Here is a 25,790-nt window from a genome sequence, read left to right on the forward strand (position 1 = left end):
AAAATTTAGGATTTTTTTTCTATTAAACTACAAAAAGTCTTAAAACCAAACAGTAGATTATATCAACAATTTTGTCTGCTGCTGTTGATCTGGTCCAAAGGATGATAGACAATATCTAGAAGAGGAGGAATTGGTGAACAAAACAGCACATTAAAATGCTAAATATACATTTGTTTCACTAATGACATTTATGCAATAAATAATTTGGGAAGGGAACAGACAATTCACATGTTTTTCAAATAGAGAAGGACCAAACCATGAATCTGTTGGGGTTTTTTAAGTACTCTCATTTGTACATAACACAGTCCACCAGAAAACGTAGTAAGGACTAGGTACCTCGGTGTTGCCTGAGTTCACTTTTCAAGTCTTCAAAAATCAGTGTATTTGTTTCCATTTCTTTTGTGCACTGTTCTACTTGTTCAGTAAGCATCTTAATTTGACCATCTCTTTCTTGTATGCCCTGGAAAAAAAATTAACATCAATAATTCTTTACTATATGTATGCAGCTTTGTTCTCTCATGGTTGAATATGAATAAATCAGATCCTCAAATATATCCTATTTTCCTTAAGGGTCAGGGATGAAGTCTGATGCTTCTTTGCATTACCAATGTTGCCTCGAATAATATAAGAAACATCACTGAGTATTTAATGAGCTAACTGATCAGTTAAGACTTTGAAAATACCTTGATTATAGCATCTTAACTTTTGCTGGCTTCCGTTTAACTTCTTAACTCTTTTTTCATCTACTCAACAAAATTAAAGTTATCCTTCTTTCTCACTGATACCTCTTCTATTTTATGTCAATAAAAAATAAAGTGAATTCTTCTCCCTAATAGGTCTAATCTTGATCATAAATTACTTCACCTTCCAGTGATTCTTTGTTATACTTGCCTGAAGAATTCATTTTTCCCCATTTCATCCCTCTTTTAAAGAAGGGGTATTTCTTTTTAGTAGTAGCATTTTATTATCCTTTTAAACACTAAGAATCTTTTGCCTTCACATTATACACTGCTTAGATAACACAAATGATGAAAATTTAACTAACTTTTACACAACTAAATTCTATTTGGAAATGAACTCTAGACTGGGTACAACAGCCTCTTAATGAAAAGGCGTGACCAACCACAGCTAAAGTGCTAACAACGTAATCCCATTGTAACATGGGATTAAAATGTCTTAAACGATATAAAAAGATTTTTGTTAATTTGAAAGTTAGCAATTATACCAGACCACCAATAAATAATACATTTTGGTTAAAATATTGTTAAAGGAAAAACCACTAAAATAAATCAAACAAGGCACTAAAAAATAACCATCACATTTCTGAAAATATTGCAGAAAAAATGGAACCCTGGAGATTTTTACCTGTTGTAGAGCAATAACATTATTTTTGTCAGCATCAAGCTGGGCATTTCTAAGTTTCTCTCTTAAATTTGACAATGCTTGCTGATATTCAATTATTTCATCATCTTTAGAAGCCAAAATTCTCTGCAAAAAGAATGTAGAATTTGTTCAAGTCTGGAATAACAAATCCTTGCTTATTTTACACATTATTATGAAGCAATTTTACACCTCTTAAGAAAAAGTACTAGTCAATCCCTTTTAATTTATCTAATTCCCACAGGTCAGTTCATTGTTGTTGTTCATTCATTTCTGTTGTGTCTAACTCTTTCTGACCCTATTTGGGGTTGTTTTTTTTAAAGCAATCGGGGTTAAGTAACTTGCTCAAGGTTACACGGCCAGTCACTTCTGGGTGTGGTGCTAAGTATCTGAGGTCAGATTTGAACCCCGGTCATCCCGACACTGGAGCCAGTACTCTTACTTGCTGAGCCACTTGGCCGCCCCTAAGCAATTGGGCTTAAGTAACTTGCTCAAGGTTACACAGCCAGGTGTTTCTGGGTGGGCGCGAAGTGTCTGAGCCCGGATTCGATCCACAAGTCATCCTGACAGTGGAGCTGGTGCTCTTACTCGCTGTGCTACCTGGTCGCCCCTATTTGGGGTTTTCTTGACAAAGATACTGGAGTGGCTTGTCATTTACTTCTCGAGATCATTTTAAAGATGAGAAATTAATGCAAACAGGGTTAAGTGGCTTGGCCAGGGTCAGACAGCTAGGAAGTGTGTGAGGTCAGGTTTGAACTCAAGAAGATGAATCTTCCTGACCTCAGGCCCAGTGTTCTCTATCCACTGTGCCATCTAGCTGCCTCTAAATATATTTCCATATTTATTGTTCAGTTGTTTTTTAATGTGTCTGACTCTGTGACCCCATCTGGGGTATTCTTGGCAAAGAAACTGGAGTAGTTAGCTATTTCCTTCTCATTTTACAGACTGAGGCAAAGTTAAATGACTCTCTAAAAGTCACACAGCTACTAAGTGTCTGGGCCTCATTTGAATTCAAGGTCTTTGTAATTCTAGGTCAGCACTCTATGCACTGTACCACCTAGCTGCCAATCAAACCAGTCATAATAACCTCTCCCATTCATCCTTTCTTATAACTTAGTATTGATTTTAACTTCTAGCTTAACCAGCAATAATCAGCTACACAAGATAGGTGATTCTGAAAGGACAGATATTTATGTTCAGCTGTTCTGTCTGTTAAGATTTAGTCAGTTTCTAATTTTCGTGATGATCAGAGCTCATTACCTCCAGACTCTTCTTGAAGAAAAAATTCCTGATGACTTCTTAGTAGTCTAAGTAGTGAAAAGAGTTCTAGCCCTAGCCAGAAGATCTGAGTTCCAATATCAATTCTCCCACTTACTACCACTTATGTAAACTTGAATAATTCCCCTTTCTCAGTCTCAATTTCTTTATCTATAAAATGAGGGTTAGATGACCTGGGAGGTCCGGTCTAATGGTCAAATGAAGATGCTACATTCCAGGATTCTTGGATCTCCAACAGAAGATTGTCTATTAAACATGAAGGCTCTTTGGGGGATCAGAACCTACCAGAGCTGCACTGGAATGGAGGTCCAGAGTCAAGGTCATGTCATCAAGAGGCATTAGAAAAGAGCTTCCATGAAGGATAAACAAGTACATACACACACACACACACACACACACACACACACACACACACACACACACACACACACACACCCATCTCTATGTACATGCATATATGTGTGTAGGTACATACACATTTTTATACAATTAAGTAGGTAGTATGAGCATTTTTATAAACCTGGAAAACTTAAAGAACAGTGTCTAAAATTAGACATAAGGAAACTGCATAACGATTTTGAAGAACTACCTTCCATTCTTCAACCTTCACATTGACAGCAGCCATGATGGGATCGTCTTCTTCATTTTTTGCTTTCAGAAGTTCTGTAAGTTCCTGTACCTGAAAATTACCAATTTGACAAGTTTTTTGAAATAATGTTTTTTTTTCCAAAATTCACAAATAAACTACAAAGAGTAGATTTAGATGTACTACTATTTCTTTATGTTGACACAGACTGACTGAGTCACATAACTTCTCTGTGCAATTGGTAACTCTTTTAAGATTCTGAGTTGCAGAGAAGGTGCCAACCTGCATTTGTGAGGGAGATCCCTCACCTGGGACTTCCTATACCAAAACAAAAAAAATTACTGGTCTGGTCCCTACCCCTGTTCATAATATCTTTGAAACAACAATATATCTAGTCATTCTTGATTAAAAGAACATGCAATATACTTATTTTTAAAAATTAATTCAGGAGCGGCTAGGTGGCATAGTGAATAGAGCACTGGCCCTGGAGTCAGGAGGATCTGAGTTCAAATCCAGCCTCAGACATTTGACACACTTACTAACCATGTGACTTTGGGCAAGTCACTTAACCCCAATTGCCCTCCAAAAAGCAAAAAAAAAAAATTTAATTCAATTTCCTCTAAATAGTTAGACCAATGATTGTTTTCTGATGGTGCTCTGGTGGTTCCACTTTGTCGGTAATTAAGTGAAATTAATCAAATTTCTGGTTTCATGTATTAATTTTCAAAAATTAACTTTATTATGTCAAAATTACAAAGCTTTATCCATACCACTATGTGGAAAGACAAAATAAGTTAAAAGTAATTCTTACCTGAAGCCTGGAATGGTCCCTTTCTTTTTTTAACTGATCCATTTGAGTATCAGTTTGCTGAACAATAATTTTCATCCTATTATATTCATCAGTCATCTTCTCCATTTCCTGCACTGATTCTTCCAAGTTCTTTCTCATTTCTTGATTCTGAATTTCAATTTTCTCATTTGCTTCTGTTAAATTCTTTTAAAGATAAGAATCACAGAAAGAATAACTGATATCATTTTTTAAACATAGTTACGTAATTTTAAATCTTAAAGCTGAACTGTTTTAATAAGAAAGGGGGGATTTTCTGGATAATCACTAGAGAAAAGACACCTTCTCTACATAGGTCTTTAGCTTGAATATAGATGGACATTTACAAATTAAATGAAAGAAAAATTCAAAAACTGAGTATGGAGGCCCTACCATATACTTCCCAGTGCTAACCCTAAGGTAAACCTAAACAAGCTAGGGAAAGGGGGTGAAGAAACTACAACAAACCTATTTATTTCCTGTTTTTAAAGAGAGGATTTTAAAAATATTAACTCTGGAATGAATGCTAATCTGACAGGTATGTGGGAGAAAAAATAAACAATAAACAATTCTTACCTGAAGGTCTCAAATAACTGAAAGCTCAAGAACATAAAGTCCAGATCAAATTCATTTGAAAAAAAAATATTTTTTAAAGAAATATGCTTCGAAATTTACTCTTTAAAAATTTTTTTTACCTGAATTTCATCCAGATACTGCACAAGTTCGAAATTTTTTTTAGACAACTGTAATCGATAATCACTATCTTCTCCTCTTCTGGACATAAGTGTTTCCTTTTGTGAATCTATTTGTTTCTGATAGTCAATTATGTCTTGACGAAGCTGTTCATTCTGCATGTAAACCAAAGGTCACCCCACCCAAAACATTATTAAAATGACATAAAATAAAAATTATTCTCTAAATAATGGCCCCGTTAGTTATGTCTTTAAATGCCCATATTTTCTAAATCTTTAAATCCTCACCTTTTTTTTTAGATGTTTGTTCTCCAAAAAAAGGATGGTAAAAAGTTAATAGAAATAAAGAGATCAATATTTAAAGTGAAATAAGAAAAAAGACAAATAAAACATTAAATGTGCTACTCTAGAAAACCAAAGAATGCAATATTTATTAGTTATTAAAGAAAACAAGTAAAAGGTGATTTCCCTCCCTAAAAAGAGAGGTGATAAACAATAAAAAATAATCATTAAAATATTTACAAAATTGAGGAGATTTTAAGTGACTGCAACTTTCTAACTCACTGGATAAAATGAGATAAATAACAACATGTTTGGTCATATATCATAAAAATTACCATACAATATCCAATTTGTAAGCAAAACTTGTCCATTTATCACTGAGTTGACAGCATTACTTAATATCTCCACTTCTCAACTTGTTTTTAAATCTTTGAGAAAAGATTTAGTCATAAAAACTAGTGAGTATGAAAAGAACAGGTGCTTATATGTGTTTTGAAAACAATTTTTGAGTTCACTGAGGTACTCCTAACTATTAACTTTATAGAATCACCAATAATATGTGTATGTGTGTACATATAATGATGTCCCATTTATTTTTATTTTACCAACCTCTCTCCTTAGTTTGCTGTTTTCATTTTCTGCCTCTTCATTACGAAGAGCTAACTGGAAAGACACAAAAAGAAAGTTATTTATAAAACAAACTAAAATTAAAAGCTAGCAACAATTTAATTATGAAAATTGTAGTAGTCAACCTTATGAAACTCAAGTAAGATCCTCCTTTCAAAAAGTCAATTTTTATCTCATGACTTCAATTCTATCTGAAATATGAACCTTTTGGAAAGCACTTAGGAATTTAGATGAAGTAAACAAACACAAAAACCACAAATATTGGGAGGGGAATAGTTTTTTGCTAAGGAAATTAAAACTAATGATTGGTATGATGATCAGTTTTTAGTTTAAGAACTACTGTTATATGCTAAACCTCGAACACTTTTTACTCTCAATAAACATTAACTAGGGAAATAGTATCCCTTTTAAAAGGGTATTTTTTTTTTTTTGGTAATATGGTTTCACTTGCAGTACTTATATCCACTAAATGAGCAAATTTTTACAATTATAATAACAGTGAATTTTATTTTCTTATTCTCTAGAGCCCCCACTATTCTCTCCTTTATTCCTACTCAACATTTCTTTTTTTTCCTTCTCTCTGACCAAAGACAAGATCTCAGGTGCTTAAGTCAATGTGCAGCTAGTCAAACTGGAATCTACAAACTAGCTCCTGAGAGTGGAAACCTCTGGAAAGGGCAAAAGTCATTAGTCACTACGGTTAATGGTATATATCAAGGATGCTCCCCAAACACTGCCTCCCACTCTGCTTACTTTAAGCAATATACCAAGGTTTACAGGAACTGCAAGACAGGTTGGGCATTATACAGCAGCATTTATTGTGCCTACCAGAAACAGTCAGGCTCTATGAAATGAAGACATGACCAAAGTATGGGCATGGGGGTAGAGGAAGGAGAGTTTTTTGTAACTGGTCTTATAATTTCAACTCTCCAAATGAATGGTGAAATACAAACTGGTCTAGTAACTAGATTAATCATAGTATAGAAAGGAAACACAGAGACTGACAATACCTTAAACAAATATAATGTTAAAAGTGAATAAACCTTCACCATAAATAGCAAGTTAGGTAGCTTAAGATCATCAATAAAGCTCCATATCCTTTCTTTACTTATATAGCACTTTTAGGTTTGCAAAGCATTTTACAAATATTGTCTCATTTTATCCTCATAAAATCCCTGGGAGATATTATGATCCTCATCTTACGAATGAGGAAACTGTAGCAAAGAGCTTAAGTGTTTTGCCTAGATTCCCATTGCTAGTAAGTGTCTGAGGCAGAATTTGAACTCCGGTCTTTCTAACTCCAAATCCACCCAGCTGCCCTAAATATACTTTTATTTTTATATAATTCTCAATATGCTCAATTTTCAAATAACAATCTTGTTAATCCTTATATTATAATAACATGCATTTGTTAACCCCATTTTAATATATAAGGAAAGCTTCAGAAATATTAAGTGACTACCCCTGGGTTATATAGCTACTGCAGAGGTAGGAGTCAAACTCAGATCTTCTGACTCAAAGATCAGTGTTCTTTGCATAGATTGCTGTCCCTCAAGGGAAATACTATCAAAACATCCTACTTTAACAAAGTCAGACTTCAGAGAAACTTAGCAATCATGAATGAAAAGCTCCTCACTTGTTCATTAACTTTTTTCTCTTTTTCCATCTCTTTTTCCAAATCTTCCAATTCTCTATCCTTCTGCTCCAGTTGTTTTTCCAGCTCTCGAATTTCATCTCTCAAAAACCGGGTATCCCGGCCTCCTGCAGACTGCTGTGCCATCTTACAACAAAATCAAAACAGATTTGTCTGAATACAACTTCTGAGAATGAACAGCCAAATATAATGACAAATCAGATTTTATTTAGCTAATTAATCAAAGAACTTCAAAATCTGTAATGATAGAGAACAAAAAGATTAATTTAAAATTTTAATCTATTTCAGTGACTATACTTAAATTCATATTAATTTAGCAGACTTTTTTAATGGAATTAATAAAGCCTTTTTTTAAAAGCCACCATTTTTCAAACTGTCCTATGAAATAACCCAAATTATTTCCATGAAGTCATAATGGTAGAAAAGCACACACCACAAATCTGTATGCTTTACAATCTGTATGTCTGAGTAATCACCTTCACACAGAAATGAAAAATCACCAGATTGGTCCAACCCAATTACAGGGCCCAAAGAGTGATTCTCAGTGGTCTAACATCCATCACTACAGGTGTCATATGTATGCTAAGTCTGACTCACCCAACTATGCAGGTGCCAAAACAATCTGTTTATAATGAAGGTTTCTGCCTCAAAAGAAACTGACTTTGCTAAATATGAACACAATGAGATTCATGAGATTTTCCAGTCAATCAAGAATAACAGGTTTCATATTAATGATGTTAATGATTAAGATGGAACTATCATATACAGCTTGGTAGACATACCTCGAGCTCATTTTCCAGTTTCATTACTTTAGTTTTTAACTGATTTTCTGTTAAGAGAAACCAAAACAAACATTTCACTTCATTGAATTTACTAAGAAATACATTTAATAATATATTTCCCTGTCACCAGTAAAATAAGTGGGTTTTTTTTTTCCCAATCAGACAAAGCTGATCAAATCAGACAATAGAGAAAATGTTACTACTCTGAGTTAGCAACATAGTAGGTACTCAACCACAATGCTCTGACAAATTACATATGCACATTTTTTAACAATTCTTTGTTGAGTCTGGGAAATCAATTCCTTCCTCAGCATTCAAAGTCTCATTCATTTTAAACTTTTTTATCAGATACTTACCAAACTTGGCCTGTTCCTCTCCAGCTTTCTCTACTTCTTCTAAAGCTAATTCCACCTCCTGGGCTTTCATCTAAACATGATAAAAAGAAGGCAATATGATCTGTTATCCACTTTAGGGGACTAGTTGGAATCTCCTTTAATACTTTATTCTAACTCCCAGAAATGATAAGTAATGCGTGAAATTGCAGGGACAGTTCCTTTTTAACATTGCTCAGATCCCCCAGACCACTTTTTTTCTGTTCAAACTGCTGTATCTCCTACAGACCTCAACACTCCTGGCCAGGTCACCACAAGAGACTCCAAACTGGTCTATCTGCTTCCTCTCACCCTGATCAAGATAAATGTACCACAAAAGGCTAATATCTTACAGCTTTTTTCTGCCTTTCTGACATCTGAGGGGGTTCCACAACAAAAATGGATCTGAGTAAAAGGAAAATAGGCAGGGTGAATAGGTTGGGGAGATAATGCTCTGTTCAAGGACCAAGCAGGCTTTTACTAAGCTTCCTGTACCAGTGTAAATGCAACTGATAATACCCAGTAAGCAAATTTCCACTGAAATTTGGTATGATTTTGCCTCCAAATGTCAGAGAAAGCTGAGAAACAGTTTACATGCACTCTCACAATGGAACTGAATAATTTTGTCAGGCACTTACCTAAGACCTTACTGCAATGAAAGTAATGAGACTATAGAGAAGACTTATACAGGTAGGCCATATTTAAATATCTTTTCCTTTCTGCCACGCCTGGGACCAAGGAGAGGCTTCATCAGCTTTCTCTTTGGCAGATGCCCAGAAGACTCGAGCTGAGCCACAAATAGAGCAAAGCATGCCTCTACCTTCTTCTGCACAATCACTCATTCTCAATCAATCAGCAAACATCTATTTATCATTTACTATTTGCAACGCATTATGTTTAAAGAATAGCAAAAACAGCCCCTGCCTTCAGGGAGCTGACATTTTAATTTGAGAGAAGTGCAAACAACTTAATTAGAAACAAGATCTACAGATAGATTGTTGATCTATGTGTCTATACAGGGTAAAAAGGAGATAATCTCAGAGTGAAGGCACCAGCAATGGTGGGGTACAGGAAAGATCTCTTGCAGAAGGTGCTATTTGAGCTGGGTCTCAAAAGCCAGGGAATCCAATAGATAGCTGTGAGGGGAAAAAGTATTCCAGGTACATAGAACAGCCAGTGAAAAGACATGGAAGGAACAATAAAAATGCCAGTATTGCTGGCTTAGATTAGATGGAGGAAAGGAGAGTATAAGAAAACTGGCAAGGGAGAGAGGGACCAGGACAGGAAGTGTTTTAAAGCCAAACAGAAAACTTTAATCTTTCTCCTTTCTTTTCATCCTGTTTGGAGCTCAGTTCTTAAATCATGGATCATTGTCTAAACTTGGCTCCTGGGAGTTAAGGATTTATAATCTAATTCTTTCCCCTTTCTAGAAATGTTTAATGGTATGTGAGGATTTGTATTAAAAATTAATTTTCTATCTATTCATAGAAATTATTATTAATGTGAGCAGACTATATTGCAGTGGAAATTATCCTAGAATTCTCATTAGATGCCTCTGTCTTCTGAGAAGAGGGAAGGTGTGTGTGTGTGTGTGTGTGTGTGTGTGTGTATGTGTGACAGAGAGAGAGATCCAATCCAGTTCAAGCCTATATAAACAAAACACATAAGATCCAAATGTATTATTTGGAGAGTAAAGCCAGAATAAACCCAAACCCCTGCCCTCAGAAGCACTCATCACATGAGTGGCTTGTTCCTTATAATCCAGCCAGCCTATAATAGTCAGATTAATCCTCCTAAAGCAGAACTCTGAAAGACAACATAAGCCATTACATTACACAGTAATGACTTCCTGATTAAAGCCATCTGTAAATTAAGGTAATTATGCCACAATAATAACTGACATTTATATAGTATTTGAAGTCTTACAACATGCTTTACAAATATCTCATTTGATCCTCTCAACACCCCTGTAAGATAGGCCCTAAATATAAGCTTCTAGATGGAAATTTTCTACTTATACAGAAAATCTGGGAGTCTGTAGGGAGTGGCAGAAAAGTTACCAGAGTCAGAAGACCTGGTTCTGAATCTTACCTAAGCATGATCTTGGGCAGATCACTGTGAATCTGTTTTCTCAACTATAGGATGAATGAAGAGATAGCTAACTCTGGATCTGATGATATCATTATTTTATTCTCCTGCTCAAAAATCTCTACAAAATTCTGTCCTTATTATGGACAAACTAAAATCTAGATAGAGGTTCAAGGTCCCCTGCAATTCAGTCTCATCCTGTCTTTCAAACCTTAAAACTTGTTCCAAGTTCAACAAAGTCACATGCTGATACCCAAACATAACACTTCTGCTTTTAGATCATGGCACTGAGCATCTCCTGAATATCTTTTGTTGCTTCCCACTTACCTGTCCTATTCATTCAACAGAAGAAGCAGGGAATATTTTATGTTTATCTCTGTACACAGTACCTAGGTGCCCTGTACCCCAACCCAAATCCTTTCAAGTGCTCCTGACCACAGCAACTTCTCCCTGCTTTAAACTCTTGTGGCCTATTGACTATATGACAAATCAGATGAGATAAAAATTTTTAAAAAGCACTTAACAGTGACTGGAACACAGTATGTGCTCTATCAATGCTTATTCTGCTGACCATGTGTACAGCTCTCTAGCTACTTAGGAACTACTTCATATTAGTAATCCTTGTACCTCTGTTGTTTCTCTCCAGATAGAAGGTAAATTCCCTGATGGCAACAGTATTACCTTTGTATCCTCAGGGTCTAGCCTAGTATCTCATACCAAACAATAATAAGTACAGTGTGCTTTGTAGTCTACAAAGCATTGTTTATACAGTATTTCTTTTAGTCTGAGCATTCCTTTTCTACTCTGTTGACTGGTTCCACCCTCTCCCACCTTCACCATGGGTATCCCACATATCTATATCCTGGTGCTGTTCACCTCCCCTGTCCTTTCCCTTTCTCGCTTTCTCTCTCCCCCACCTCCCGCCCCTGCTTGGAGATCTCATTCATTTCTAAGGCTCCAATGATCTCTTCCCCACAGATCATAGGCAAATCTTCACCTCTACTAGCAACTTCTCTCCACAGTTCCAGTTCCATATTTGACTAATTGCTTACTACATTCCAGGATGCTCTATTACCACCAGAAAGCTCATTAACTTCCCCCCAAAATCCCTATCTATCCTCTGCCCTTTTTATTTCTATTGAGAGTCCCACCTGTCTCCCAGGCACCAAGGTTCAACATTCTTTCACTTTATTTTCTTTCTTTTACTTTTCTTCACCCCACACCTGGTCAACTACAAGTCCTGTTGATTCTATTTCCACAATGTTGTGTTTTTCCATTCCCTTTTTTATTGGTATTGTTGTTGAAAGACTGCCTAGTTCAAATTCTTATAACCCCTCTTGGACCACAGTAATAAACTTTGTGAGTCTTCCTGCCTCCATTATCTTTCTTCTTCAGTTTCATATCACTCAAGTAAGCTTCTTAATACACTTCTTTGTCACATCTTACTTAAAAGACTTTGAATGATTCCATCTTGTCTCCCATTTAAAGTACTCTTGATCCTGCAATTTAAGACCCACAGTAATCAAGCTCCAACCTATCTATTTGGCCTTTTCTTCTATTACTACCCTAATATTCTCTATGTTCCAACGAGACTAGATTATGTGCCTCCATTCTTGTCTCCTGGCCTGTATTCATATTGTCCCCCCAGCCAAGAATGGATTCTCCCCAAACCTATTTCTACTGGTTGAAATCCCTCCCTTCTCTTCTTCAAAGTCCAAATTCAAATGTTACCCTGACACAGAACTTCCCGGAGCCCTCCAACCATAAATGAATCTCTCTTACCCCAAATCTTAATATCACTTTCAAATTCTGCTATTCCAGTAATATATATACAATGATAGTCTGTCTTGTTTCTTTTTTCTTTTACTCCTATTGCCTTGCAAAATTAGGCATTTAATTAACGATAATGGAGTTGAGCTTTATCAATGTTTGGTAATGTCATTTATATGAGGTGTTGTTTAACAATTCCCCTAAAGTCCAGCTGGAATTATTCCGCTTGATACAAACCTTCATTAACGACTGAGTAATTCGAAAAAGATGTACCACATTTTCTTGATTTTCATCTTTTAGGTCTTTTACTTCAACCTATGAAAACAAAGTAGCAACCATTGATTATTATTCCTTTTTTAAAGAAAATTTCATTGATATTTTTATTCTTTATATTTCATTCCTCCTCTCTGAATCCTCTCTTGAGACAAAGAAAAACAAATAAACAAAAACACAAAATGGTATATAATAGTAGATGGTCTTTGACTGAGTATATAGTATTCTATTCTAGCAGTCCCTCACTTCTTCTCTGAGGAAGAAGGTATGTTTTATTATCAGTTAATGGGAATTATTTTCTTTTTTTAAATAAATTATTTTTTGTTTTCAACATTCACTTCCATTAATTTTAAATTTTCTCCTCCTTCCTCCCCTTCCCCCTTCCCAAGACAGTGTGTAATCTGATATAGGTTCTACATATATATTTTTATTAAACATATTTCCACATTAGTTATGTTGTATAGAAGAATTAGAATGACTGGGAGGAACCAGGAATTATTTTCTGCATAAAATTTAAGTTAATCAAATATAATAGTAAAAGGGTCCTTCCAGTTCTAACAATTCAGAAGTCCATGACTTTTTAATGTATTTTGTTTTAGCCATGAATATTTTAACATTTAAAAAATACCTTAGAGAGAGAAACCAGTAAATCATCTGCTAGTTCTTCTTGGCGGGGCAAGTCGTCTGGGTTTACTCTTCGTATCGTTTTCCAGTCCAAAGGCATCTTGAATTCTTTCACTGTGTCTACAGACCTACAACAACATATACTCATCAGTACATCCATAGAAAACAAAGCAACTGATATATAACATGGTTCCCTAAGAGTCCTGAAGGGGTGAAGTCCCATGATGTACTGGCAACCTTACACACAAACAAAAGAAAACAGGAACCGGGCAAAATTCATTAAAACAAAATGAAGAAATCAATTACAATTAGAAGCAGTCAGGCACGGAGCTAAGAGGGCTGAATTTCAAGTCGGAGGACCTGGGTTCAAATCCTGCCTCTGTCATTTATCACCTGTCTTACCTTGGGTAAGTCATTTAACCTACTGGTCCTCAATTTCTCATTGACAAAATGAGTAATTTGGACTAAGTGACTGATAAGATCTTTTCTAGCTCTAAATTTAGAACCCTTTATTGTAGATCTGTATTTAACATCACAGTGATTTGAACAGAGAGGCCAATTAGACTTACTCTCCTAAGCTCCAAAAGGGAAAAACTATGAGCAATGATAATTATTGGTAAAGAGGCGAACTTGATGTTAAGTAAAAATTTCCTAACAATAAGAAATGTATCAACAACAATAATAATAAGGCCAGCCTGAGTGATCAATGTAGATTATGCAAGAAAATGGTACATACAGTGAAACATTATAGGCTGTAAAAATTTAGCACCCACAGAAAACCTAGCAACATGACTGGCTAGCTAAAATTATGCATCAGAACTACCCACTACCTTTCACGGATTAACAGACTACAAATAGAACTCCACAGACTGAAACAGGAATTGTCATCACAGACCAAACTGTTGTCTATATAACATCCCAAATTTAACATTTATTCATAAAAATGTTTTTAGCAAATTCTACCATCACAAATACTCATAATCTCTAAACTACATGGAACAAAAAGTTTTCAAAATATAGAGACCTGGTTTAATCACAATCAAGTGGAAATGGAACTAGGTACATACTATTCTGGTTGTCTCGTTCTCTACTGTATTTGTACAAATGAGGGTTTTAGGAGGCCTACTGGGCAGCTGGATGGATACAGCACCAAGCATGAAGTCAAGAATACCTGGGTTTAAACCTGGCCTCCAACACTTACTAGCTGTGTGACCCTGGGCAAGTCAGTTAACCCTGTCTGCTTCAGTTTCCCCATCTGTATTTAATGACAAATCACTCTAGCCTCCATGCCAAGAAAACCGCAAATGGGATTATAACGACTAAACGATAACCAACTATAAAGATGAAAACAGGATAACGATCACAATAATATCAAATCATAGATTTATAGCTCTTTGAAGTTGGCAAAGTGTTTTTATGTGTGATCCCACTTGTTTCACACAACAACCTTGTCATGTAGGAACCACTGTCAAACCCATTTTACAGATGAAAAAACCGAGGCTCAGAGCAATAACTTGCAGGATTAGAACCCAAGTCTTCCTAACTTCAACACTCTTTGTACTCCCACATTTGCCTCTCCCCGAAAGTTGCCCCAAAGGGCAGTTAGTTTTCCCTCACTGGAGATCTTACCTGAGAGGCTGGATGACCCCTTGTAAGAAGATATTTAGAGGATTCCTTACCAAATCAAGTCCCCAAACCAAGTTTGCCTTTGGGCAAACAAATAAAAGTAAAAACAGTCCACACCCTCAGGAGGGAGGGGGAGCAGCAGAAAGTAAGCTACACTCAGGATAACTAATCACAGAAAGAGGACACCTCCCCAACCACTCAACGGACTGCAAAGGCTAATAGGTGAGATTTTAGCTGTGACCCTGAAGGAAGCCAGGGGGCAGAGGTGACGCAGGTGAGGGCACTGACCCTGGAGGTGGGGGGAAAGCCCAAGAAAATACACGGAGTCCCATTCTTACCAGCTCTGATGGGCGTGGACAGGGGACGGGGGTCACTCGCTAAATTAAGGGGTAGCTCCCACAACCCAGGCTACGCATCATTCTGCGCCTGGCAGAAGAAAAAGAGATCACAGATTTGGAGCTAAAAGGAATCTTCAGAGATGCCCCCGTCGTTTTACCGAAGGGGAAACTGAGGCCTGGAGATTCGCCGAGATGCCTCCGCACCTCCCACCCCTTCAGGCTGACTCCTAATCCGAGACTCGGGAAACTGCATCCGCCGCGGGCGCACAGGGTGTAAAATCTGGGAAGGGAGCACCTGGAGGGGGGAGGGGAGGAAGAGTCGGAAGGGCTCCCGGCGCACTGCACTGACCGGTGAATGGAGGTGGCGGCGAAGACGTCCCACAGGGTCCCCGCCCTCCCGGAGGAGGCTCCGAGCTCTCTCCGCCAGGGCCGCCGCGCCCACGCCGCGCCTCCACCGCAGATCTACTTTGGAGAGCAGCAGCAGCGGCTGCTAGGCGACCCGATGGTCCCCACCCAGTCTAGAAGATGTGTAGAGCGCCACCCCCGATCCAGCCCAGGCTCTGCCCAGAGTCCCGGATGCGGACGAGCCTACATTTCACGTCGGAGGGGCGATGCTTTACGGCCCCAGCCTGAAGCGAGGCCTCAACACCACTGGTGGGGAGAGAAGGTGAAGTGAGGACTCCGATTCCCAGAGTGCACCGCAACCTGGAGGGCTGCGCTGCTTTTGCCGGGAGAAGTAGTCCTGGGCGAGCGCCCCGAGCTGGGCAGTTCCCGACGTGCAGTGCGCCGAGTCTGAAGAGTCTGAGGACTGTGAGGAGCGTCCCTGGCGCTTTTCTGGCGGCCCTCGCTTGCAGCGGGACGAGGAGGAGATTCCAGCGGGACCGGCGTCAGGAGAGGGCTTTTCGCGTCTCCTCAGCCCCTCCACGGGGGACAGGTATGGAACGGCTGATGCGGAGTTCGGGGGAGCGGGGCCGGGCGTTCGCCTCTTCCCCCTGCCCTGTCGCGGCCTCCTCCTCTCCTTCATTCTCCCAAGGGCGGGGGGATGTGGAGGAGCAGCGCCCGCCTAACCTCCCATCTTCCCCACATTCCGGGCTCTCTTTGGCTGTCGTCTTGGCGGGGCGAGAAAAGGTTGACCTGCCTCAACTAACTGGGCGAGGAAATGGGACCACCTCGAGGAGGGGTGGGGGAGGGGAGAAACCAACCCCCCCGCCCCCCTCCCACACTCAGTCCCTCTCTTCCTTACTTCGCGCATCTTTCACTGCTGACCCCCTCCCCCCCTCTGGAGGAAAGGACTGTGCATTGTGGGATAGTAGGTTAGAGCCCAGAACACCTGGGTTCAAGGCTCCTTCCTAACCTGTGTGCCCTGTGCCCCTGGACAGGGCAGGTCCGAAGAGGATTCTTTAAGCTTTTACCATGACCCTGTTATTGGCTCAAGGCTAGGGTACTAACTATAATGGCCAGCATTTATGTGGTGCCTACTGTGTGCCAGGCGCTGTGCTTAGTGTTGGGTATACAAATAATAACAGCCATTGGCGTCTTCTATGTGTTAGTACTGTTAGCCAAATTCTGGGGCTGCAAATTATAATGACTAGCATTTATATGGTGTCTACTGTGTGCCACGCATTGTACTAGTTAAAGCGTGGGGATGAAATAAAGCAGCTGGCATTTACATAGTACCTACCATGTGCCATATGCTTTACCAATATGATCTCATTTGATCCTCACAACTCAGGGAGATAGGTGCTATTATCCCCATTTTGCCAGTGGGAAAATTGAGTTAAACAGGGGTTAAGTGCTGGTCCAGGGTCATACAGGTTGTAAGTCAGAGGCTGACTTTGAACTCCAGTCTTCCTGACTAGGGAAAGGTGGGGAAGAGGAAACTGTGGAGATGTACTGTGTTAAGTGCTAAAGATACAGATAGAAGCGAGCAATGTAGTACCTGCCCTCAAGGACTTTACATTCTGAAGGAAGAATAGAACAACATAGAAGGGATCAGGAGATATGTACATTGCTGCATGATTTGGAAATGGCCTGCAAGAGGCACGTGGAAAGCTAACCTATTTGAGGTCAGAATTCCAGGAACAGAGTTTAAACTTTGGTAGGAAGGAAATGATCAGATGTTAGGCAGTGAGGCACAGTAAGGTAATTTAGGGAGGGACATTAGCCAACTGCCTTTAGCCAGTGACACCTGTGCTGAGCTTTGAAGGAAGCCAGAGATTTTGTGAAGGTAAGGATCTATATGCCTGACTCGAGGAGACAACCCTTACAAATGCTTGGAGACAGGAAATGGAATTTCTAATACAAGAAATAGTAAATCAGACAGTTTGACTGGAATGTAGAGCATGTGAAAGAGAGAAAACTGCAGTAAGTCTAAAAAGTATATTGGAGACATATTATGAAGGTTTTTAAAAAACGAGAATGAGCTTGGTTTTTGTTTTTTTTAATTAATTTTTTGTGTTTTTAATCCAGGCAAGAGGAGCTTCTTGAGCAAGAGAGTTAACATGAATACGCCTGTGCTTTAACAGCTTTGGATAAGGGGGAGAACTGAAGAAGGCTATTGCAATAGTTCAGTCAGTTGGTAGAGAAGTGATGAGAGCCTCAATTAGGCTGTTAAGTATGGGAATAAAAAGAAGGGAATCAATGGAAGAAAGACTGTGGCTGTAACATTAACAGGAGTGGACAGATGATTGGAGGTGTTAGAGAAGAGAGCTGAAGACAACTCCAGGGGTATAGACTGGAGTGCCGATAAGGATAACTGTGCCCTAAAATAAAAATGTGCAAATTAGAAAAACAGGACAGTGATGGAAAAAAGGTAATGAGGGTTGTTTTCTACATGATGAGTTTAAGGTGCCTATAGAACACCCACTGGTCATGCTATAGTAAGCCTGTGTACGTTTGTTTATAAAAGATAAACAAAATCGATAAGTCATCTGCATAGAGGTGATAAACTCATGGAAGCCAGTGAGATCATCAAGAGTACAGAAAAAGAAGAGAAGAGGGCCCTAAGATATATGCAGGTATAGATGGTGGGAGAAGAATGATGATCCTGCAGGAACCTGAAAACCAAAGGAGGAAGAAGATAGTTGTCCAGAGTGTCAGGCAAAGGTCAAAGAGAATGAGGACTGAGAAAAGGCTATCAGATTTGGCAATTACTATGAAGAGAGAAGTGATTATGAGGTAGTGGGGCAGCCTTTTCCAGGAGTCCTAGAAAGGGAGGAGAGAAGAATAGTAAGGCACTTAGGAAGGATGTAATTAAATAAAAAAGTGTAAGTATGGGGGAGGTGGGTGTGGACCTATTCATAAGCAATAGGAAAGGAACCAGTAAAATGGGGATGAGAGAAGGATTGAGTTCCAAATGTGTGGGGCAGCTAGGTGGCACCGTGAATAGACCCCCGGCCCTGGAGTCAGGAAGACCTGAATTTAAATCCAGCTTCAGACACTTAACATTTACTAGCTGTGTGACATTGGGCAAGTCACTTAACCCCAATTGCCCTGCCTTTCCCCCTCCAAAAAGGAAAAAAAAAAACGTATCGTGTATATAAGTGACTATCAGATATGGAACACAGCAGTCTCCAAAGAACTGAAGTTGAGGTTCACAAAGAGATAAGGCATTGTCAGTGTAAGCAGTCTATTCTATTATAACAAGGAGTTTTGAAGAATTATGTAAAGGATATCATCAGGAAAATGTATGACTGAAAGACAAAGGCAGGTTTCATGAAAAGGGCAAAGAATAACAATTTGACTGGAGAAAGTAAGGAAGGCCTCTAGCACAAGAGTCCATGGCTGGGCAAGAGGAACAGGCATGAGTGAATTATGATGTGCTTCATTGAAGGGAATGTCCAAATTGATGAATCATCACGGATCATTTGAATTTGAGTAAGTGCAGAAAACAGGGAGGGATAAGTTATAGAAAGTTTGTGGGGAGAGTTTTTCCAGGAAAGAATGTCAGGGGCATAATCTGTCTTTATACTTGCTTTTTGGCAGTGCTGTCATGAATTTTGTGACTCTCTGTAGCAGCAAGCACCCCAGCATCCCCAGGGTGGCTACCAACACAGGTTCTTAGATCTGCTTTTCTAAAGGAAAGCAACTCAGAATAGGTTAACAAGCTTACTTTTAATCAATCAAACATATAGAAATGGAATTTCTAATACAAGAAATAGTAAATCAGACAGTTTGACTGGAATGTAGAGCATGTGAAAGAGAGAAAACTGCAGTAAGTCTAAAAAGTATATTGGAGACATATTATGAAGGTTTTTAAAAAAAAAAAAAAGATAAACATATATCGTTTACCTAGTTCAGGGGGAAAAGATCAGCACCCCAAACTTAAGAGTAAACGGAGGTTACAAGCATAAGTTACAAAAAATTTCAGCAGACAGGCTTCCAAACTGTCCAACCATTACATACATCCATACCTAATCCCAGTTACCAGAGAGGGAAGCATCAACATCTGGGTTTTTAAAGCCAGGGGGCTCTCAACGGCTGCCCAGAGCCTTATCTGGTCAAATCACACACTTCACAAAGTGAGCCCCAAAGCAAAGCCTCCCATCAGGGCTTATATGGCCTTTTTCTTGCTCAGAGAATGTAACAACCTTCTTGACTCACTTCCCAATCACAAAGTATCTCTTGAGAAACAAGCCTGCCACCACAGGCTCCAGGTGCACTTAAGCCTAGGGGCAGGGAAGATCTTTAAATTTGCATTCTCATTATACTCTCATTACACATACATTGAAAATAATGCTATATTCTTACCAAACTGTAGTGAATTTTATTTGTTTTTAATGTATCTAAAATATCTGTGACCAAAAAATTAAATCATTGATGTCATCACTGTATGATTTAAAGGAGAGTAAGATGCCAAAAATATAGGAAAAGTAACTTATATTTATATAGTACACAAGAGACTTTTTAATATAGCTTATCCCACTTGACCTTATAATCCTGTGAAGTGGGTACTACAGGTTATCCCTATTTTACAGATGAGGAAACTGAGACTCAGAGAGATTAAGTGACTTGTCTATGCTGTCATTAAGAATTAAAAGCAGAATTTCAGTCCAGATCAAAATCCTCAGTGCAAGTCTGGCACTCTGCTAGCCTATGCTCCTTCTATGTGCCAAAAACTAGGACTGATCATTTTAAAAGGAAAATAAACTAGCCCTGGACCATTGTCTACATGATTGCCTTCCTTGGCTAATGTTTGTGTTAACATGAGAGCTTTTGATATGACCCTTTTAAAAGAAACACTTGCCTTATAGTCTGATTTCATTGTCTTACATTTTAGGAATTCTTTATCTTATTAAAATATTTAAACAAGAAGGATTTTTCTTTATGCCTCTTGTCTTTTTTCTCCCTAAGAAACTTAGATTTTTTTTTTAGGAGCTACCCTTGTCCCTCTTTTGTCTTCATGTCATTAAAATTGGCACTAACCCACATTCCCTTGACTAAAATAAATTACAACCACACCTAAAATAAATATACGTTGCTATTATCTTTTTATTCCCCGTGACAAAAAATGAGTTTGTTACATACAGGCTTGTACTTGTTAGAAATGATCCTTTTAAGTAAATGTAAATTTAGGAGGGAAAATCAGGGACCTTTGGAAATTGTTTCAGGGTAGATAATTTGTGTAAACTTTGAAAGACTAACTAGAGAATATATTATGGAGTGTATTTGAAGATAATTCTCTACATTGAATTATGTCAACTTTTTAAGGCCAACTACAGTGTATTATTGTTTGTATTTGAAGACAGTTCTCTACATTTTGTAGTTTTTAGTAAGTGCATGTCTGTAATGCCTGCTAGCTGCTAATGATATTAAGCTGTGGATTTCAAAATTTAAACTATAAAAGATTCAAACTAATCATGAGAGGCTTGATTTTTTTTTTTTTTTATTTTTAATGATACTTTTTCCCTAAGTGTCAGGGTTCCCCTCCCCCCACACACACACACACACCTCAGGAAGGTCCTGGGCTTATAAAAAAAGGATGTAGTATGGCACCCTGAACTTGGTTTTCTACATAATATTTATATGTTCCTGCTAACAGAGAATATATTGATAAATTCATAGGAATCACAGCTGGGGGAAGAGGGACTTTAAAAATCATCTTGGTCCTTTCCTTTTATTTTACAAATGAGGAAACTGCTATGTTAGAGGGGAGATGACTTGCCCAAGTAGCAAAACCAGGATTCATATTTTAGTGCTTTTATTCCAAAATCAGCATTCCTTTCACCACACTACCCTGCTTTATGTCTTTGGCAAACAGATTGTCTCCTTAGTCACATCCCTTCCTCCTGATTTCCAGAATCTCTCACCTCGTATCTGTAGCCAGAGACTTCTGTCTTTGGAGCATTCCAGGCTAAAATCTTCCAGCTTTATCTCAGGTTGGTTGTTCACTGCCTGCCAACCCAGGTATAGGAAATTAATCAGACCTACTTCTAAGTTAAGTGTGACTGTGAATCCAGATTTGTGGCTAGGCTCCCATAATCCTGCCCTAAAGCATAGATGTAGCCGTACTGGATCATTATGGCTTCCCCTTCTTGCCATGACCTGAAGACCATCTTGCCCAAGATCCCAGATGAAAGTCCAGGTTCTATCTGTCTCTTCTCTGCTACTTGCCATTTCCTCTTTGGAGCTTTTAGTCAAGGTCTTTAGTTTAGTATGCCTAATTTGGAATTGTGATTTCCAAGCCCACTGTTCAGAGGGACTCAGTGAACTACCTTATTATTCTTATTGTATTTTTCCTGACTCTTTTTTCTCCAATGGCTTCAGTTAAGTCATATGGTTTCCCCCTGAAGACATTTCCTCAAAAATACCAAATAAAAGAGGCTGTAAACTTGAGTGATCTAATTCTTCTGCTAAACCCTTTTAGTACTAGCAGTAGACTTCAAAACTTTCTTATTATGTCTAAAAGTTTGTTGATGTAAATGCTTTTTTTAAAAAAATTTAGATTTTTTAATTATAAGAGGAAGTAAGTAAATCACTTTGTCTTTTTTGGAAGGGGGAGGGCAGGGCAATTGGGGTTAAGTGACTTGCCCAAGGTCACACAGCTAGTGAGTGTTAAGTGTCTGAGATCAAATTTAAAATCAGGTCTTCTTGACTCCAGGGCCAGTGCTCTATTCACTGCACCACCTAACTACCCAACTAAATTACTTTGAGTAAGTAATTATATTTTGGTTACATCAAGCCCCATTCAACCACCAACCTTTTTCAGTTGGACTCTCAGCAAACCTGTTCAACTTTCAAGTTACTTCTTATATTACACTGAACCATTGGTGTCACACTTCAGGAATTAGTCCTCTGTGTCTTAATCAGTAAACATTTATTTATTATCTACCATGTGCCAAGTAATGTGCTAAGAGGCAAAACCTTGCTCTTGAGGAATTTATGTTCTAAAGGGGGAGACATGCAAACATACATACAAAGTAATCTATATACAGAATAAAGAGGAAATAAGAGAAGGAAGACACTGGAATTAAGAGGGGGTGAGAAGATTTCCTGTAGAAGATGGGATTTTAGTTGGAACTTAAAGCAAGCCAAAGAAATAGGTATTTGTGGAGGAAGTCAGGAGAAGCAGAGGAAGGATAGTGTGCCAGGCATGGGGGACAGACAGATGCGACAGCCAGAGCTGAGAGATGGAGTGTCTTGTTTGTGGTCCCTCTGGAGTCTATACTGATATTTCCAAAAGCACCACCCTAAGAAGGAGAAAAGGGAGGGCTGTGAGGAATGGAGGAGAAAAGCATATCAGTAGGAAAAGTCATGGTGCTGAAAAACAAATCAAGTAATACTTCAGGTGATCAATATGGATATTTTGAGTTTGCCAAATTTTCTACTTAGATTAAGGGTTATGAAGTTATGCTGACTAAATCCAAGGACCCTCTAGCATAAATTATAGGAACCTTTGTCATGTCTAGAACTCAATTGTGTACAGATAAATTGGTTGATTTCTCAAAAATTTGTTTAAGGTGATTATATTATTCACAAATCATTTTACCATCAACCTTAGGGTTTGAAAGTTGTTTCATAAAACTGAGAAGTTAAAGTTGTCTCTGATGACTGGATAAGAAGCGGGGGTGGGGGGGGATGTCAATCTTCACCCCAAATAACTCACAAATAAAATACAGACTACTTAGAGACAAGTAGCTAAGTGGCAGAGATTGAGTGCTACATGTGGAGTCAGGAAAACCTGAGCTCAAATTCTGCCTCTGTTTCTTAATAGCTATGTGACCCTGGGCAAGTCATTTAATCTCTGCTTCAGTTTCCTCAACTGTAAAATGTGGATAATATCTCTTAGAGTTATTGGGAGGATCAAATGAGATAACATTTGCAAAGAGCTTTGCCAGCCTTTAAACATCATATAAATGCTAGCTATTATTAGAAGTCCAAGAGAAATCAGTGGTATTTCAAAAACAAAAATTAATTAGAGATTTTAAAAGTGGGGAAATTAAATGTATTTAATATAGGGGCGGCCAGGTAGCACAGCGAGTAAGAGCACCAGCCCCAGTATCTGGATGACCTGAGGATCAAATCCCGGCTCAGACACTTTGCACCCAACCCAGAAACACCTGGCCGTGTAACCTTGAGCAAGTTACTTAACCCCAATTCCTTAGGGGCGGCCAGGTGGCTCAGAGAGTTAAGAGCACCGGCCCCAGTGTTGGGATGACCTGGGGATCCAATCCGGGCTCAGATACTTAGCACCACACCCAGAAATGACTGGCCATGTAACCTTGAGCAAGTTACTTAACCACAATTGCTTAAAAAAAAAGTATTTAATAGCAGTCCTGGGCTGTGATAAAAATGTAAATGTGTTTGAACCTCTCTAGAGCTCTTAGCTATAATGCTAAAGCTAAGGACTGGAAAATCAAAATAACTTACAGAAACAGTTAAAAATTACTGTTATTTTGAAATTTTGAGGAAATGACAGGCCATTAAAAATTTATAGCCATAATTGTTCCTTCCTTTGAGATCCCATTTTAACTGTTGACCATGATGGAATTTTATACTCCTATGTTTTTGTCAGGACACTAGTTTCCCTTTTACAAGTGAACCTGGTGATAAAAGGTTATAGGTTTTAGAGGTTATCTAGTCAATGGATTCCTACCTATGGGGACAGTAATCTGTTAGCTTACTTTTCTGAAACACAGTTTAATCTACTCTTAAATAACTGTAATTGTTAGGAAGTTTTTCTTTACCTCTAAATTTACCTCTTTGCAATTCCACCCCCATATACCTTCCCATAATTACTCCTAATTCTCTCCTCTGGAGCTTAGCAAAGTGAGTCTCTTCCTCCATAGGAGAGATCTTCAAATACTTGAAGACTGTTATCCCATCCCAATCTCTACCACCACTTTTATCTTCTCTAGGCTAAGCAAACTTATTCTTATGTAATATGACATGATATTCTTATGTGACATGAACTCCAGCTTATCAATAGCTTTCCTAAAATATGACACCCAGCACTGCATATATGAGTGTGACCTGACCAGGGCAGAGTACCTCATTGCAGTGATTTCCCTGGTCCGATATACTGTTTCTCAGTGTCGCCTATGATTGCCCTCACTTTCTCATTTCCCTTGTAGTAAAGAACAGAGACGAGAGTCAAACACAGATGCAGGGACTCCAAAGCCCACGTTTTTTCCTGACCTAGCTTCTAATGGTCTGTTTTCATGTTATTTTGGTAACCCTATTTTTTTTCTTCTTCCTTTTTTTCCTCTTTTTTATTTTTTAGTTTATATCATTCATTTCCAAAAACATTTTGTTACAAATTTTCTCCCCATTTTTCCCCACCCACCATCCCAAAATAGCGATCCCACTAAATATCCCCTTCCCCAATCTGCTCTCTCCAATATCTTCCCGCATCCCCCTCCAACTTTCCAGTAGGGCACAGTAGATCTCTATGGCCTAGGGCTGTATATGTTATTTCCCAGTTGCATGTAAAGTAATAGTAATAATAGTATATGTATATATATATATATTTTTTTTTTTAAACATTTGATTTTAAAAACTTTGAATTCCAGATTCTTTCCCTTCCTCCCTCATCACCCACCCTTAATGGGAAGATGAGCAATTCAATATAGGTTGTACATGTGTAGCTAAGCAAAACATTTCCACAGTGTATATATTGTGAAAGACTGACTATATTTCCCTCCATCCTAACCTACCCCCACTGGTTCTATTCTGTACTTTGATCTTGTCCCTTTTCAAAAGTGGGTGCTTCCAGCTTCCTTCCCCCCCCCCAGCCTTCCCTCCCTTCCATTATCCCCCCTCTCATTCCCTTCCCCCTTACTCTCCTGTAGGGTGAGATACCCTGTTTAGTGTGTATGTCATTCCTTCCCTAAGCCAAATTCAGTGAGAATAAGGTTGACTCATTACCTTTTGCCTTTCTGTTCTTCCCCTCCATTTTAACCATTTTCTCTTGCCTCTTCTATATGAGATGATTTACCCCATTCTGTCTCTCCCCATCTCCTCTCATTATATTTCTTCTCACCTCTTAATTTCACCTTTTAAGTATCATCCCTTCCTATTCAATTGGTCTTGTGCCCTCTGTCTGTGTATACCTATACATATATATACACACACTCACATATGTATTCATACACC

General features: G+C 38.4%; 2 protein-coding genes across 8 annotated transcripts in view; one reads left to right on the forward strand and one right to left on the reverse strand.

The window, feature by feature from the left end:
* CEP290 (centrosomal protein 290) overlaps nucleotides 1-15,758 on the reverse strand; it is a 98,869-nt gene extending 83,111 nt beyond the window's left edge. For 4 of the 6 annotated variants that reach the window (XM_069095119.1, XM_069095120.1, XM_069095116.1 and 1 more), the window contains exons 1-12: nucleotides 15,547-15,757; nucleotides 13,238-13,361; nucleotides 12,574-12,651; nucleotides 8,464-8,533; nucleotides 8,108-8,154; nucleotides 7,308-7,451; nucleotides 5,654-5,707; nucleotides 4,766-4,918; nucleotides 4,056-4,238; nucleotides 3,248-3,337; nucleotides 1,366-1,488; nucleotides 337-460 (exon numbers count right to left, since the gene is read on the reverse strand). In XM_069095119.1, the coding sequence (XP_068951220.1) occupies nucleotides 337-460; nucleotides 1,366-1,488; nucleotides 3,248-3,337; nucleotides 4,056-4,238; nucleotides 4,766-4,918; nucleotides 5,654-5,707; nucleotides 7,308-7,451; nucleotides 8,108-8,154; nucleotides 8,464-8,533; nucleotides 12,574-12,651; nucleotides 13,238-13,333 (1,162 nt within the window). In that variant the 5' untranslated portion in view covers nucleotides 13,334-13,361; nucleotides 15,547-15,757. The other 2 variants (XM_069095117.1, XM_069095118.1) reach the window with 2 other exon arrangements.
* Nucleotides 15,759-15,945: 187 nt separating this feature from the next.
* TMTC3 (transmembrane O-mannosyltransferase targeting cadherins 3) overlaps nucleotides 15,946-25,790 on the forward strand; it is an 83,706-nt gene continuing 73,861 nt past the window's right edge. For both annotated transcript variants that reach the window (XM_069095123.1, XM_069095124.1), the window contains exon 1: nucleotides 15,946-16,131. The gene's annotated coding sequence lies outside the window, so the exon portion shown is untranslated. The remainder of the gene's footprint in view (nucleotides 16,132-25,790) is intronic.

The sequence above is a fragment of the Petaurus breviceps genome, unplaced genomic scaffold (assembly GCF_028583685.1).
Source record: "Petaurus breviceps papuanus isolate PSGF00001 unplaced genomic scaffold, PetGlider_PUasm1.0 225, whole genome shotgun sequence".
NCBI classification, from domain to species: Eukaryota; Metazoa; Chordata; class Mammalia; order Diprotodontia; family Petauridae; genus Petaurus; species Petaurus breviceps.